The sequence below is a fragment of the Orcinus orca genome, chromosome 6 (assembly GCF_937001465.1).
Source record: "Orcinus orca chromosome 6, mOrcOrc1.1, whole genome shotgun sequence".
Taxonomy (NCBI): domain Eukaryota; kingdom Metazoa; phylum Chordata; class Mammalia; order Artiodactyla; family Delphinidae; genus Orcinus; species Orcinus orca.
In genome coordinates, this window is record NC_064564.1 from 86,921,583 (window position 1) to 86,938,229 (window position 16,647).

The window sequence follows — 16,647 nt, forward strand, 5'->3', positions numbered from 1 at the left end:
AGAGAAAGCCCTCACACAGAAACGAAGACCCAACACAGCCAAAAATAAATTAATTAATTAATAAACTCCTACCCCCAACATCTTCTTAAAAATATATATATATATATAGGAGTATATGTAATATAGGGGAAAATTGTTCACAATATAATGTTAGGTGGGGAAAAGCAGGTTGCAAAATGCTAGTTATGCACTGTAAGGATCTAATTTTTAAAATAAATTTTACACAGAAAAAAGCATCAGGAAATATATATATGCCAAAATGTTACTAATGATCATGTCATGGGATGATGGGAGATTCTAATTTAGTTCATTTTGCTTATCCGTGTTTTCTCCCATAATCCTGTACTTACTCTCTAATTATGTGATTTTTGGCCACGCCTCGAGGCTTGCAGGATCTTAGTTCCCCCACCAGGGATCAAACCCGAGCCCTCAGCAGTGAAAGCGCAGACTCCTAACCACTGGACCACCAGGGAATTCTCATGATTTTTTTTTTTTTAAATAAAGTAAACGCTGGTTGACTGATTGGATATTTTTATCCAGAGGCCTGAGTCAACCTGGCTGGGAGAGTTGGGTCTCTTGGAGCTCTTCACCAACTTGAGAGAGGAGGGGTCTAAATGCCAGAACAAAACGCCTCTCACCTGTATCCGATTCAAATACACAGCAATGCCAGCGGGAAGAAAAACCTGTTGCTCTTTCAGTAGAAATGGATACTAGAGGAATTTTCATTCATCGAGGAATTTGGCTTGGGAATTTCTAAACTGGTAGTATTCACTGAGATTTTGGAGCTCTTCAGATTCAACCCCCTAAACTTGGAACTGGGGAACTGGAAACCCAAAGATGATTGGTGACTTGCCAAACCTGTTCCATCACACAGGAAGGTAGTGGCAGAGCTGGAATTTGAATATGTTTCCTCACTCCCTGGTCTCTGCTCGGTCCAACATATGTTCCCACCCTATCCCCAGCAACTGACCCCAAGTCTCCCTACGTAGACACACACACACTCACCACACAAAGGCAACCTCCTAGATTTCCATCCAAAGTCCATACATCCAGAAAGCAGACCACCCTCGGATTCACTTAATTTTTTATGATCTCTCATACTATCCTTTGAGAAGTTGACCCACGTGAATCCCCCACCAAGCTCTGTTCTAAAGCATCTCCAGGGACTTCCCTGGTGGGGCAGTGGTTAAGAATCCGCATGCCAATGCAGGGGACACGGGTTCAAGCCCTGGTCCGGGAAGATCCCACATGCCACGGAGCAACTAAGCCTGTGTGCCACAACTGCTGAGCCTGTGCTCTACAGCCCCTGAGCCACAACTACTGAGACCGCGTGCCACAACTACTGAAGCCTGTGTGCCTACAGCCCATGCTCTGCAACAAGAGAGACCACTGCAATGAGAGGCCCGCGCACTGCAACGAAGAGTAGCCCCCCCTTGCTGCAACTAGAAAGGACCCATGCGCAGCAACGAAGATCCAACACAGCCATAAATAAATAAATTTTAAAAAAATTAAAAAAAATAAAGCATCTCCAACTCTGTAACAATTACATTCCAAACTCCACAGTTTTCTGTAGAGAGCTTCCTCTGTGTTAAGCACTTTCCATAAGATATTCTCTTTTTGGTTTTTTGTATTTTTATTTTATTCTTCCAACAGTGCTACAATGTAGCTATTACTGTCCTTTGCCCTGTGAGGAAACTGAAGTTCAAGGAGGTTAAATAACTTTCTCAAGGTCACAGCCATAAGTGCCACAGTCAGCTTTCAAACTCCTACTCTCAGCAGACCCCACTGTTTACCAGTGTGGACCTGTTTCCCTGGTCTACACGGCCATGCCAGAGCAGATGTCCCTTTCTGCAGTCTGCTGAGAGGCATTTTTGAGACTCACAGGAAATCAGAGCTAAAGAGACCTTGGAGGGCCTCATTTCACAACTTGTTCCTTTCTTCAAACAGACCATGTCGTACAAGTGGTTTATACCATGAACTGTGGACAGAGGAACTGAACATAAACCCTGCCTCTGCCACTTACTGTGTGACTTTGGGCGAGTTACTTAACCTCTCTGTGCCTCAGATTTCTCATCTGCAGAGATAATAACACTGTTTAATTAACAGACTTGTTACAAGGATTAAATGAGTTACAACACAAAAGCACATAAAACAGTGCTTGGCACACGGTTAGCTCTCCATAAATGGAGAAATTTTACCATCATCAGTACTATACTATTATTACTACTACTAAGAGTTTATGATGTACCAAGTATGATACACAAGACAATGAGTGGGAAAACAAAGATGACATAGCCACTGTCCTCCCCTCAGGGAATTCGTGGTATGGAAAGAGACTGCAGAAACCATATATAATTACAATGTAATAATGTGGTAAATGCAATAACATAGATTAGTGTGGACACTGAGAGTGGATGTGACTTGTCCAAGGAAGCAGCAAAATTAGGACTTGAGCCCAGCTATCCTGAGCCTCTTTCTAGCCCACCTCATCGACTGGCAATTTGCCCACAGCACATAAAGGTGTGACCCAAAGGTCCTTCCACATGGCACCAAAAAGAGACTCCTACGGCCTCGACTGTCTCAGCTGAAGATATTACTAATGTGTAGAGATAGTCAGTAAACATTTGCTGAATAAGTCAGTGAGTCAAAGGCATTAGTGAGAAGACAGCCAACTTCCCCCTTGGCTCTCACCTCCTCAACCTGCAGGCGTGAGGCAGTGGCACAGGGCAAAGCAGCAGTGAGCCCCGGGAGACAGCTGGTCACCCTCTCTTCACCCTCAAAAAGGTGGTTAATTGGGGTACCACTATTTACTGGCTTCTCCTTCACCACAGCTGTTTCTGAAAATTTTAGTGCACTCAATTTAATCACTTCCACAATTCTTTGTTATTTGTATGTGACCAACTCTATAGAGAGGAAGGTGAATCCACCCCAATTGCTGCCCTCAGGGAGCTTGAATTCCAATAAAAGAAATTAATCATGACAAACTGCTATCCTGAAAGATAGAAAATCCAGCAACTTCCCTAGAACAATGAAAAGAACATGGGCTTTGAAGCCACAATTTTTTCCTTCCTCCCTTCCTTCCTTCCTTCCTTCCCTCCTTCATTTTGGCTGCGCCAGGTCTTAGTTGCGGCACACGGGATCTTCCTTGCAGCATGCGGGATCTTTAGTTGCAGCATGTGGACTCAGTTGCAGCATGCATGTGGGATCTAGTTCCCCGACCAGGGATTGAACCCGAGCCCCCTGCATTGGGAGCGTGGAGTCTTGCCCACTGGACCACCAGGGAAGTCCCAAAACATGGGCTTTGGAATCAGACAGGCCAGGGCTTGAATCTAGTCCCTCCACTTGCTGGCAGTGTGACCTCAGTAAACTAACTCAGGCTCTCCGGGGTGATTTCCTCATTGTTTTTTAATGCGAATCATTATTCCTACTTCATAGGGTGGATATGAGGATTACAACTTCCTTTCACCATGCCTGACCTTGTCATCTTCCTTCCTATTGTTATCTGTGAGTCTTGACCCAATTTGCATATTGGGAGGCAATCCAACCCACATTCCCAGAAGGCCTGGCCAGACTCTGGGGAGGCAGAGGTCAGTTGGGCCAGCTTCCTGCCCTCCAGGAGCTCCCAGCTTCATGGGGCAACTGACACAAGTTCAGAGAACCACAGTGCACAGCCTAAGTGCCATGGGAGACAGATACAGCAGAGGCATTGAGGTGGCTCCAAGGAGAGCTACGGCACCAGGGCTGGGTCTCGCTAGAGCCATGAGTAAGATTTCGAGAGGCAGATGTGGGTAGGGAATGCATACTAGGTTGCCTCACCTCTCTAAGCCTCAGTTTCCTCTTTTGTAAAATACAAATAATACCACTTACCTTTTGCCTGCTACTTTGAGGATTAAGTGGGATAAAGCCAGGGAAGCACCTACTGCAGTGTCTGGTTCATACTAGGCACTGGATAAATGGAGGCAATTACTTTACTATTATGTTGGATAATAAAGCCCCAGTGGGTGGCCCCCTTCCATAATGGAATTATCTTCTTCCCTGTGACTCACCTCCAAGGGCTGGCCCAGAGGTTGGGATGTTCCAGGCTCCTAGGCAGGTTGGAACTACCAAGCTCCCTAGAGTATGGCCTTTATTCAGAAGAGATCAGTGCTCAGGAGAGCTCACCTCATCTCACGTCCCCATTGTGCAAACACAGACCCTTGATCCCCAAGAGAAAGAACATGATTTCTTTCCCCCAGTGTCAGAGCTTGACCTCAAGCCCAGATTTCCACCATCTCAGAAGAGAAACACCATGCCTCTGAGTCAGCCCAGGTCCTCCCGGCCTTGTCCTAAAGAGCCTGCTATGCAGGAGCCCAGAGAGACCTGTTGGGAAGAAGCAGGAGCATGGGGTGCTGGAGACCTGGGTTTAAATCCACCCAGTTGCTGTCTGAACCAGGGTCACAGCCCTTTCCCCTTCTAGGCCTCCATGTTCTGAGACTGGCTGGGGTGAGCTGAAATTCCCACCAGTGGCTGACTATCAAAAAACACCAGGGGGCTTCCCTGGCTGCGCAGTGGTTGGGGGTCCGCCTGCCGATGCAGGGGGCGTGGGTTCATGCCCCGGTCCGGGAGGATCCCGCATGCCTTGGAGCGGCTGGGCCCGTGAGCCATGGCCGCTGAGCCTGCGTGTCCGGGGCCTGTGCTCCGCAGCGGGAGAGGCCACAACAGTGAGAGGCCCGCGTACCGCAAAAAAAACAAAAACAACACCAGGATAGCACAGACCAATCACTGCAGACACTGGCAGGGTCCTGGTGGTCCTCTCCTGGGCTAGGCATGAATCTTTTGCTTTTGGGGGAGGAATAAAATGTACAGCGTGTGCAGCATGTGTTTCCCAAAGTGAAAATGGGTCAAGCACACATCTCCCTGCCCTTCCCCCTCCTCCTCGCAAGTGCCTAGCACTGTGTCCCATACATGCTGGCTCCACCCCAATGTGTCCAACGTGTGTCCTGCAAGTTCCTCTTCCTGAGGAAGGTCCACATTCCAGAAGAAGAGACAGGGACCTCATGATTTATTTTAAACTTAATTGAAGTATAATTTATACACCATTAAATTCACTATTTTAAGTGTACAATTCAATGATTTATAACATAAATTTACAGAGCTGCACAACCTCCACCATAGTCCAGTTGGAGAACATTTCCATCATCCCCCTAATTTCCCTCATGCCCATCACTCCCCATTCCCATCCCCAGCCCCAGGCAACCACTAATCTGCCTTCTGTTTCTATGGATTTGCTTTTCCTGGACCTTTCATGTAAAGGGAATCAGATGATACGTGGTCTTTCGCGTCTGGCTTCTTTCACTTAGCATAATGTTTTTTGAAATTCATCCATGCTGTGGCATGTGTCAGTACTCCATTCCTTATCTGATTCATTTCATATCCCTGGTACCCTACCAGTGCCCGGCACATAGTAGGTATTCAGAAGGGGGCTGAGGAATCTCACACGGGGACCAGAGGCCCTTCCAAAATGAGAGCAGCTACCAGCCAAAGAAATTCCAGTCAGTCCCAAGCTGCTATGGATGAGGTGCTATTCCCCGTGGCCGCTACCAGTGATATGAATATAGCAATTTGTTTTCAAACTCGTGATTGTACACCAGTTGAACCGTCATGCTCTCAACTTCAGAGGTGTGCTGCAACATCCATCCACTTATTCTGAATTTGCCTTTATTCCCCACTCATCCTGTCTCTGAAAGCCATGGTGACTCATTGCTCTGCAATTAACTCTCTTTCTTCAAACTTGAATTGCCTGAACTAGTTGGAGACGAATGATATTCCAAATACAACTAGTCTCCAACTATTACTGTAGAATTGTCTCTTTCTCCCCTCAAGTCTATCCATTTTTGCTTTATATATTTTGGGACTCTATTTTCAGGTGTATATATGTTTATAGTTGTTACCTAATTTAACACTTATTGACGGATTAAATTTTTATCAACATATATTGTCCTTCTTTGTCTCTTGTAAACTTTTTGCTTAAAATCTATTTTATCTCCAAAAGCACAGGCAACAAAAACAAAAATAACAAATGAGACTACATCAGACTAATAAGTTTCTGCAGCACAGCAAAGGAAACAATCAACAAAATGAAAAGGCAGCCTATGGAATGGAAGAAAATATTTGCAAACCATATATCTGATAAAGAGTTAATACCCCAAATATATAAAGAATTCGGGGATACCAGGCTAGGGTTCCCTGGCGGGATGGTGCCACAGTGCCAGGTGGAAGTGTTGTATTTTGCAAAAAGTGCTAAAATAACAGGAATTTGTTCGGAGACCATTTCTGTGCCACAAGAAATAAAAGCATTGCAGCTGTGGAATAAGATAGAAACGCAACATTCTGGATTGACTGATGTCAGAAATCAGGTGATATTTGCTGTTCCTCAAGAATATGTCAAGCTTGGAGATCAGCTCCTCCTGCTTCAATCAGGAGACGAAATTGCCATTATCCCCCCCCACCCCCCCGCCCCCGGTTAGTGGAGGATAGTGCTTTGGAGCCACCTGAGAAAGATATAAATGAAGTTGAAGTGAAATCTAAAGGTATAATAAAATTCACATCTGAGAAACTTTCAGTAGATGAAGTCTCACAGCGGGTGATTTCTCCACTCTGTGGTGCAATATCCCTATTTGTAGGAACTACAAGGAATAACTTCGAAGGGGAAAAAAATCATTAGCTTAGAATATGAAGCATATCTACCAATGGCAGAAAATGAAGTCAGAAAAATTTGTAGTGACATTAGGCAGAAATGGCCAAACACATAGCAGTGTTCCATCGACTTGGCTTAGTTCCAGTGTCAGAAGCAATCATTATGCTGTGTCCTCAGCCCATAGGGCTGCATCCCTCGAAGCTGTGAGCTATGCCATTGATACTTTTTTAAAAGCCAAGGTACCCATATGGACAAAGGAAATGTATGAAGAATCATCATCATCTTGGAAAAGAAACAAGAATGCTTTTGGGCAAGTGATGATTAAACCACTTAGGTTTTTAGAGTCCTAAAATTTAAACTTGGTAAATTCTTATCTTTGATCACGTTTTGATTTTTCTTCTCCAGAAGATAGTTTACTGAACATAATCTTTTATGTTACACCAGTGGAACAAAAGAGAGAGAAAAAAGCAAAATAAATGAGTGCTTAGGATGAGGGCTTATAGAGGAAAGAAAGGCTTTAGGGAAAAATGGGAAGAATAATTTAAATGTAAGGAAAGATGCCTGTGTTAGACATATTATTCTATGACTAAGTTCTAACTGTAACTTGACTTACACTGAGGTGTGGCCCCTCCTCAGTGACTGTCTCAGAGGCTGCCCCCAACCCCCTACCCCTATGCTCAGTGCTATCATTATTGTCAGGGATGTGTTTTGAGAATGTAGGCAGAACTGGAAGGTATAAAAAGTCCTTATTGGATACTCTTGGTATGATATATTTTTAGAATTTATATATTTTTAAAATAAGCTAAATAAACATGATTTTAAAAGTTAAAAAAAAAGAATTCATACAACTCAACAGCAAAAGAGCAAATAACCTGATTTTTAAAATGAGCAAAGGACCTCAATAGACATTTCTCCAAAAAAGACATACCGATGGCCAATAGTACATGGAAAGATGCTCAACATCACTAACCATCAGGGAAATGCAAATCAAAACCACACCTGTAGGATGGCTATTATCTAAAAGTCAAGAGATAACAAGTGTTGGAGAGGATGTGGAGGAAACCTAACTCTTGTGCCCTGGTGGTGGGAATGCAAATTGGTGCAGCCACTATGGAGAACAGTGTGAAGGTTCCTCAAAAAATTTAAAAAATAAATAAATAAAAATAGAACTATCATATGACCCAGCAATCCCACTTCTGGATACATATCTGAAGCGAATAGAATCACTACCTCATAGAGATATCTGCACTCTGGTGTTCATTGAAGCATTATTCACAATAGCCAAGGTATGGAAACAACCTGAGTCCATCAACAGATAAATTGGTAAAGAAATGTGGTACATACATACTATGGCATATTATTCAGCCTTGAAAAAAAAGAAAGAAAATCCTGCCACTTGCAATAACATGGATAAACCTGAAGAACATTATGCTGAGTAAAATAAGCCAGACACAGAAAGACAAACATCACATGATCTTATTTACATGTGGAATCTGAAAAACAAACAAACAAAAACAAGTAGAACTCATAGCAACAGAGAGTAGAATGGTGGAGAGATATCCATCAAAGGGTACAAACTTTCAGTTATAAGATGAATAAGTTCTGGAAACCTAATGTACAGTATGGTGTCTGTAGTTAATAATAACATATTATATACTTGAATTTTGCTAAGAAAGTAAATGCCAAGTGTTCTCACCACCCACACAAAATGGTAACTATGGGAGGTGATGGATATGTTAGTTTGACTGGGAAAATTATTTCACATGTATAATTGTAATTTAATCTATTTTGCCCAATAGTAATGTAGTCACCCCTGTTCTCTTTTGCTCATTATTTGCATAGAATATCTATGTTAAAAACAGCAGATGCCCGCTTCTGCAGGACAACCGATAGACCCGTATCCAGAATGATGCTCCAGGTCTCCATGGAGCCTAGTAATACAGATAAGAACAAAAAAAAAACAACTATGAGGTAAGGCAATGTATCCCATAAAGATGTACATCACACATCTAAGATGCTGTGGAAGACCTTCAACTCAATGATTCATTCGTACCTTCATTTTACAGCCCCTGAGCACTTATTCTGTGCCACGGCCTGAGCTGAACACAGCACTGAGGCATTCATGGCCCCTGTGCTCTAGAACTTAGAGGATGATGCAGGCAAGCAGGGCCATTTTAAGACATTCATAGGCTATACCTAAGTTTCCATATCTTTGAAATGGTGATAATAGCACAACTTCATAAAAATGCTGTAAGGGGTAAATTAGTTTAAAATGTGTAAAGTATTTAGAATAGTGTCTAGTACATGTAAGCACTCAATAAATGTTACCTATCATCAATCATCATCACCAACTTTAATTACTTTTTCTTTGGAAGCTGTATCCCACCAGTTAAATATTAAAATTTTGTACTGTAAAAACAATTTTTAGTGTAAACATTTTACATTTTAGTGTAAAAATGTTTTACTGTAAAATAAGTAATTTTTCTTTAGAACTTATACTTAATTTCAGATTTGCAGTTTTCTTTTCATGTTTGGGAGCTAATAAATTTTGCAAAAGTGCTTGAAAAGCTCATAAGACCATCCCTCTAGACTCCCGTGGATAACATAAACCTACCCAGAGTGACCATGTAAGGCTGCACAGGTGGTTTTTACTGTACAACTCTAAGGAAAACCAATCTCATAGACTATGAAGTGAATGCCCCCATCCCCAGAGATGTGTACTGCTGCAGCCCTGGCCCTGCAGGTGAGGAAATCAAGGATAGACACACAATGCAATAAAGATCACTTCCAATTGGGAGAAAAGAGATGACTTTATGGAGGGATGACATCTGAGCCAAGTCATGAAGAGCAGAAAGACTTCAGTCCACAAAGATGCTGTGAGAAGGGCAATCCAGGCAGAAGGGCTAATAAGAGCAAAGGCAGGGAATTCCCTGGTGGTCCAGTGGTTAGGACTCCATGCTTCCACTGCAGGGGGCATGGGTTCGATCCCTGGTTGGAGAACTGAGATCCCACAAGCCGCACAGCATGGCCAAAAAAAAAAAAAAAAAAGAGCAAAGACAAGGTGTACATTTGTGGAAGAGCAAAGTGTGAGTAGTTCTGTTTGGTTGGAGAAAAAGATGTGTGAAGGGTGGAAGAAGGAAATGAGCTTGGAGAGAGATAAAGGAGCCAGATCAGGGATGGCTTTGAATGCCAGGCTTACAGTTTAAACTTTGTCATGTGGGCAGTAAGTTGTCATTGCATGTTTTTGAGCTGGGACGTATCATAATCAGAGCTGTGCTTTAGGAAAGTTCCTCTGGCTGCTGGTGTCGGGGGCGGGCTGGAGGGGGCAGAAGCTGGAGATAGGAGGCCTGTAAGAAGATGGTTACAATTCTGGAAGTTAGAAGTCCAAAATCAAGGTGTTGGCAAGGTCATTCTCCCTCCAGAGGCTTTAGGGAAATCTGAATCCATTTGTTGCCTCTTCTGCTGGCTGTTGGTGTTCCTTGGCTTGTGGCTACTCACTCCAGTCTCCGCCTCCTTCTTCACATGGGCTTCTCCTCTTCTCTTTGTGTCTCTCCTCTGTGTGTCTTTCATAAGGGCATTTGTCATTGGATTTAGGGCAGATCTCAAAATCTTGGAGTTAATTAAATCTGCAAAGACTCTTTTTCCAAATAAGGTCACATTCACAAGTTCCAGGGATTAGGACATGGACATATCTTTGGGGGGCTCCCTTTCAATCCACTCCACACCTGTTGGCAAGAATGTGGAAAAATTAGAACCCTCCTATACTGCTGATGTGAATGTAAGATGGTACAGCCACTTTGGAAATAGTCTGGCACTTTCTCAAAAACGGTAACCTAGAGTTACCATGTGATCCAATGATTTCACTCCTAGGTATATACCCCATAGAAATGAAGCCGTGTCCACACAAAAACCTGTACATGAACGTTCATAGCAGCATTATTCATATGAGCCAAAAAGTAGAAAGAATCCAAATGTCCATCAACTGATGAATGGATCAATAAAACGTGGTATATCCGTACAATAGGATATTGTTCAGCAATAAAAAGAAATTAAGTGCTGACTCATGCTACAGCATGGATGCATCTTGAAAACATTCCAGTATGCTGAGTGAAAGAAGCCGTCCACAAAGGGCCATATATTGTATGATTTCATTTATATGAAATGTCCAGAATAGAAAAATCTATTAGTTAGACTAGTGGTTGCCTAAGCTTAGGCGTGGGGATGTGGAAGAAGAGGTTGGAGTTGAGGAGGAATGGGGAGAGACTAGTAATAGGCACGGGGGTTTAAGGAAAGTGATAAAAATGCTCTAATGTTGACTGCAATGATGCTTGCACACCTCTGCGAATATACGAAAAAACACTGAAGTGTGCCTTAAGTGGGTGAATGGTATGGTGTGTGAATTATATCTCAATAAAGCTGTTATTTACAAAGTAAATGTGTAGCACTGCACCCAGCTCATAGAAGTTCCTCAATACTCCGGAGTTACTCTCCCTGCAGTTCCACCGTCCTGTGAATACTCTGACAGGGGTCCATTACAACGGCCCCACCTAGACACAAAGGTGTGTAAATTAGGGACGCATTCAGATTAGCTGGCCACAGTCGCTCAGGCACATTCAAATATTTCCTGGGTACCAGCTACACGGAGGAAGCTGCAAGACTATTGAAGATTCAGAGATGAATTGCCCTTGCACCCAAGATGCTCAAGATGCTCTTTCACAGAATGAAAAAGGGTGTGGTCTTTGTCTTCCTGCTCCTCTAAAATTGCCTTAATTAATTCCTCTTCTCTTCTCCCCCGCTCCACACTCCGGAAGATTTTCTCAAAGAAAACTGCAATAATTATGTATTTACCATTGCCAAAACCACACTTGTTTCTTTTAAAGGGAAACATATTTAACCTTAGCAGATTTCCCAGATTCAATTGCCCATGGGACACCTTACAAATGATCTTGCCCAACCGTCTCATTTTACTGATGAGGAAAATGACACCCTACGGGGACGGGGAAGAACTCACTCATAGTCACAGAACATCAAGAGCAGGAACCAGATGCACACCCCAGGCTTCTGATTCTAACCTAAGGCTCTTTTCCCTTTAACATTGGAAATTGATGACATAGGCATCTTGTTTGTTTAGATGCACCGATCTCTGATCACCTCTGTGCTCCTCGTGACAGTGAGAGAGGAAACGTGGAGGAGTAGTTAAGAGCATGGATCCCAGAGCCAGGCTGCCTGCGTTTAAGTCCTGGCTCCACCACCAGCTGGGAGTCCTTGAGACAGTTAACTGAATCTCACTGTCCTCCGACATCCTCATCTTCAATACAGCGAAGGTGAGACTAGTACCTCCCTCACAAGGTCGTTGTGAGGATTACATGATTTAACATGCATAAAGTAATGTGCATAACTTGCCTCAAAGTTGCCTGGTAAAAAAGGAAGGAAATTCGGACACAGGCTACACCACGGATGAACTTCGAGGACATTATGCTAACCAAAATAAACCAGTCACAAAAAGACAAATATTGTGTGATTCCACTTATATGAGATGCCTAGAGAAGTCAACTTCATAGAAACAGAAAGCAGAATGGTGGTTGCCAGGGTCTGGGACAAGAGGGGAATGATGAGTTGTTGTTTAATGGGTTCAGAGTTTCAGTGCTGCAAGATGAAAAAGAGTTCTGCACGATAATGTGAATACCTTGTACTTAACACTACTGAACTGTACACTTAAGTTAAGGTGGTAAATTTATGTTATGTGGGGTTTTTTATGTATTCCTGGCACTCGGGGAGAGCTGCAGTCACTTACTATCCAGTTTTGTCATGGTGTGATGAGCGAAAGTGACCGCAGACACTCACCCTTAGTAGCTGCTTTAGGTTCCCTGGAGGCAAAATGTCCTAATATAGAAGTTCCTCCTTCTCTACCAGGACTTGAACTCTAACATAACAATTGCTACCCAGCAGTGAAGCAAGTTGTCATCACTCCCAGCATGCTCCATTCCAGAGGGCTCCCATCTGAGGCTTCTGCTAGCTGTAACTCCTCCAAGACTCCATCTTCCTTCCTTCAGAGCTTAGGCCAAAGCCCCGACCTCAGAAGCCTTCCTCCACCTCCTGGCAGGCTGCCTCCAGTTCTCCTGCTTCTGAGAATAGCTGACAATCTCTCTGGGGCCTTTCTACCTAGGATTAGCGTCCTGGTTCTACAGTCCAACAGTGTGTGAGGGCAGGATGCAAACCCGCAAGCAGAGGTGCTTAGCCTGTTGGATGCACATCTGAATGGATGAGTTGAACTTTCATGGAGCTTCCAGGTCCACAAATACTTCCTGCACAGTAATGGATCCCTTTCACTTCACGCATTTGCATTCTATTCCTCTCTCTGAAAGCACTCAGCACTCCCTGCCAGCACTCCCTGACAGGAGGTATGCCCAAGGCTTCTCTCCACTCAAGATCATGAGCTCCCTAAAGGAAGGGACCAGGGCTGAGCCATCTTTGTATCCAGGGTATTTCTCACAAAATTTTACTCAGGGTTGAGACGAAAATATGTTGAACTAAATTCGTTTTACTATTTTTAAAAAAGATTTTATGTTCCAAAATATTAACCACAGCATTATTTATACTAGGAAAAAACTGAAAATAACCTAAATATCCAGCAATAAGAAAATGACTGGGCTTCCCTGGTGGCGCAGTGGTTGAGAGTCTGCCTGCTAATGCAGGGGACACGGGTTCGAGCCCTGGTCTGGGAGGATCCCACATGCCGCGGAGGAACTAGGCCCGTGAGCCACAACTACTGAGCCTGCGCGTCTGGAGCCTGTGCTCCGCAACAAGAGAGGCCGCGAGAGTGAGAGGCCCGCGCACCGCGATGAAGAGCGGCCCCCGCTTGCCACAACTAGAGAAAGCCCTTGCACAGAAACAAAGACCCAACACAGAAAAAATAAATTAACTAATAAAAAAAAAGAAGAAAATGACTAAGTTAATTATAATGAAGCTTGATGAGACATTCTGTAGCCATTCAAAATAATAAGTATGAACAATGAGTAACAAGATAGAAAAGGTTTATGATATGAAGTAAAGCAGAGAAAGTAGGTCATGGAGATGTGTACACAATCTGACTACCGCTATAATTATCAACATACATTAAATGCTAAGCACTTTATAAACATTTTCCCACTTACTTCTTGCGACTCTTTGGATTAGGTATTATAATCCCCCTTTTCCAGATAAGAAAATGGAGGTTTGTAGAGGTTAAGTACCACGCTTCAGGTCTCACAGTTGATGAGACATACAGGCATGACCCAGACCCAGATGGTCCATGCCAGCCCCAAAGTCCAAGCCCTTAACCACTTTGTTACACTGTCTTCCAGCAAAACCAACTCTATAAGTATAGTGGTATTCTCAGAGAAATGAAAGCTGAAACTTCAGGCAATAGGTGATGAGTATCATATTAATAATATTATTCAACATCATTTGAATAGTAATTTTAAAATATTTTAGGGATAAGAAACAGGATGCCAATGATAGAATTTCATGAGGGCAGCAAGGTGGAAGGATATCTAGAGACAGGGTATGCCCCTGAAAAAGCATCTGAGAGCTGGCTAGATTGATGGGGGAGCTCCTTTACTGGGAAGGGAAGCATGATTTTTTCAGTTCAGTGAGGCCAGCACAGGGCACCAAAACCTTGGGAAATGCTTGGTGAATGACTGAAGGAAGGAAGGAATGAGTGAATGAATGGGTGAGTGACCCTGAGAGCTGCTTAGAAGGCTACTGGTGCTAACTGTTGGGAGAAGTAATGGGCTGGTTCCTGGGACAGAGTGTATGAGTCCCAGGAATGTGTGTACGTGTGTATGTGGGGCTGTGTACACGCGCACACGTGTGTAGGTGGGACTGGAAAAGCAGGAGGAAGAGGCAGGAGCCTTTGAGAGGCTGGGATCCAAGCAGCTTGGATTTAGTCATTCTCTCAGCTCTAACCTCTCTCGGCTAACGGTATGGATCTCAGCCTGAGATCACCAAGAAGCCTGTGGAGGTTCAGCCATCCATCCTGGCTGCCCTACTCCCACCCACTCTGGCTCCACCTCAGTTCCACCCATTCCAGCCTCAGCTTCAGTCTGCTCTCCCTTTGCCTGAAAGGTTTGGGCTTCCTGCAGACAAATTGTGTGTGCTCTCTACTTTATCTCATTCCATTCCTCCAGCAACCCTGCAGGTAGGTTCCATGATTATTCCCTGAAGTATAATCATAAATATATATTTGGTCTTTGCCTCTAGTCCCTGGCACAGAGCTCCTCAAACCTTTGGAATTTCCTGAGTGATAGAGGTGACAGGAGTGTCTTTTGTTACTCCTTATAACTTTCTTTCAACCATACCCAGTGTATGCTAATGAGGTCACTCATGAGACCTCCCAATAGCTTCAGGATGAGGGCTGGTTACCCAAAAGATCAAGACTTGAGTAGAGGGTTGAAACTTTCAGCCCTACCTTCCCACCCCTGACCTGGGAGGGAATGGGGGAGGACGGGGGTGGGGAGATAGGATGGAGATTGAGTTCAGTTACCACTGGCCAATGATTTGTATGATTGTATACAATCAATCATATGTAATGAAGCCTCCATTATATTAAAAAAAAAAACCCTAAAAGATGAGTTCAGAGAGCTTCTGGGTTGAGGAACACATCAAGGTGCTTGGGTCGTGGTGCACTCCCACTCCATGGGAACAGAATCTCCTCTGCTCGGGACTCTGGGATCTCATGCTATGTACCTCCTCATCTGGCTGTTCATTTATATCCTTCATAATAAACTGCAATAGTAAGTATAGCATTCTCTGAAGTTCTGTGAATTGTTCTCACAAATTATTGAACCGGAGGAGAGGGGTTGGGGGAAATTCTGACTGTGTAGCCAAGCCTGGCACATAACCTGGGGACCCACTACTTGTAAAGTGAGGGCAGTCTTGTGGGACTGAGCCTTTAATCTGTGAAGTCTGACAGTAGCTCTGGGTATCGATATTAGAATTGAACTGAATTGCAGGACACCTAGCTGGTGTCAGAGAGCTGGACAAGGGGTGTTGGAAAACACACCACATATCTGGTGTCGGGGAAGGAAAAAACCCTCATTCCCATTTTACAGATGAGGACCCTGTGACTTGGAGAGGGAAAACATATTGTCCACAGTCACACCCCTGGCAAAAGCTGAGCACAGGGTCTGCTGGACTAGGTTGAAGTCCTAAGTATGTCATTAACTCCCTCACCTTCCACAGGGGATTAGGGAACCCTGTTTCCTTCATTCATGAGCGGCTTCAAGGAGCCATTGAGATGATGAACGTGGAACCACTTTGTAAATTGGGGAGACAAGAATTGGAGAACAAAAAGGTCTGTCGTGGGTTCAAATCCCAGCTTCATTGCTCATGTCTTGGGTGACCACGAATAGTTAACCTCTCTGGACTTACTTCCTCACCTGCAAAATGAGGGAAATAGCACTGACCAGTGAGGATTTAATTAGATATCAGATGTCAGGCACTCCACACACTCCCTGACACAGAAAGCTCTCGTAAATAGTAGCTCTTAATAATAGCAGCATGTTAAATCCAGGAGCTCACTAACCATAGTATTTATTTTTTTAACCAAAAGACAGGAAGACATAGTGTCAAAGCCATATGATATCAGGGAATGTGATTTACATGGAAATAAGAAAATTCTGAATAAACAAAATAAGCCAAGGCTGGTGTGAAAATAAGACCCTGAGGCTCTGGTATCCTTAGAAGCCATTTTGCCTGTCATTCTTGTTTCATTTCCCTAGCTCTCTGTGGGGATGGGTTTTTAAATAATTTGACTGTTGATTTGCAAACAAATCCTCATTCAAGGTGATCAGCAAGTGCCCTCCATTCCTCTTCATTCATCCAACTATCTGTGTATTTAGCACACATTTACCCAGGAGCTGCTCTTGGCCAGGGCCTGCAGTAAGTGCTGGTGAACACAGTGGCAAACCCAGACCCATTCCTGGCACCAA

At 43.7% G+C, this 16,647-nt stretch overlaps 1 protein-coding gene across 1 annotated transcript; it reads left to right on the forward strand.

Annotated features, from left to right (window-relative positions):
- Positions 1-6,222: 6,222 nt before the first annotated feature.
- Positions 6,223-6,776, forward strand: LOC101284586 (molybdopterin synthase sulfur carrier subunit-like). Its single transcript, XM_033431177.2, has one exon. The coding sequence runs from the start codon at positions 6,234-6,236 to the stop codon at positions 6,504-6,506; it is 273 nt and encodes a 90-aa protein (XP_033287068.1). The 5' UTR covers positions 6,223-6,233; the 3' UTR covers positions 6,507-6,776.
- Positions 6,777-16,647: the final 9,871 nt, after the last annotated feature.

Bases quoted from the DNA above. Each gene is read 5' to 3' on its own strand.
- LOC101284586 (XM_033431177.2), top strand. From the start codon at position 6,234: ATGGTGCCACAGTGCCAGGTGGAAGTGTTGTATTTTGCAAAAAGTGCT.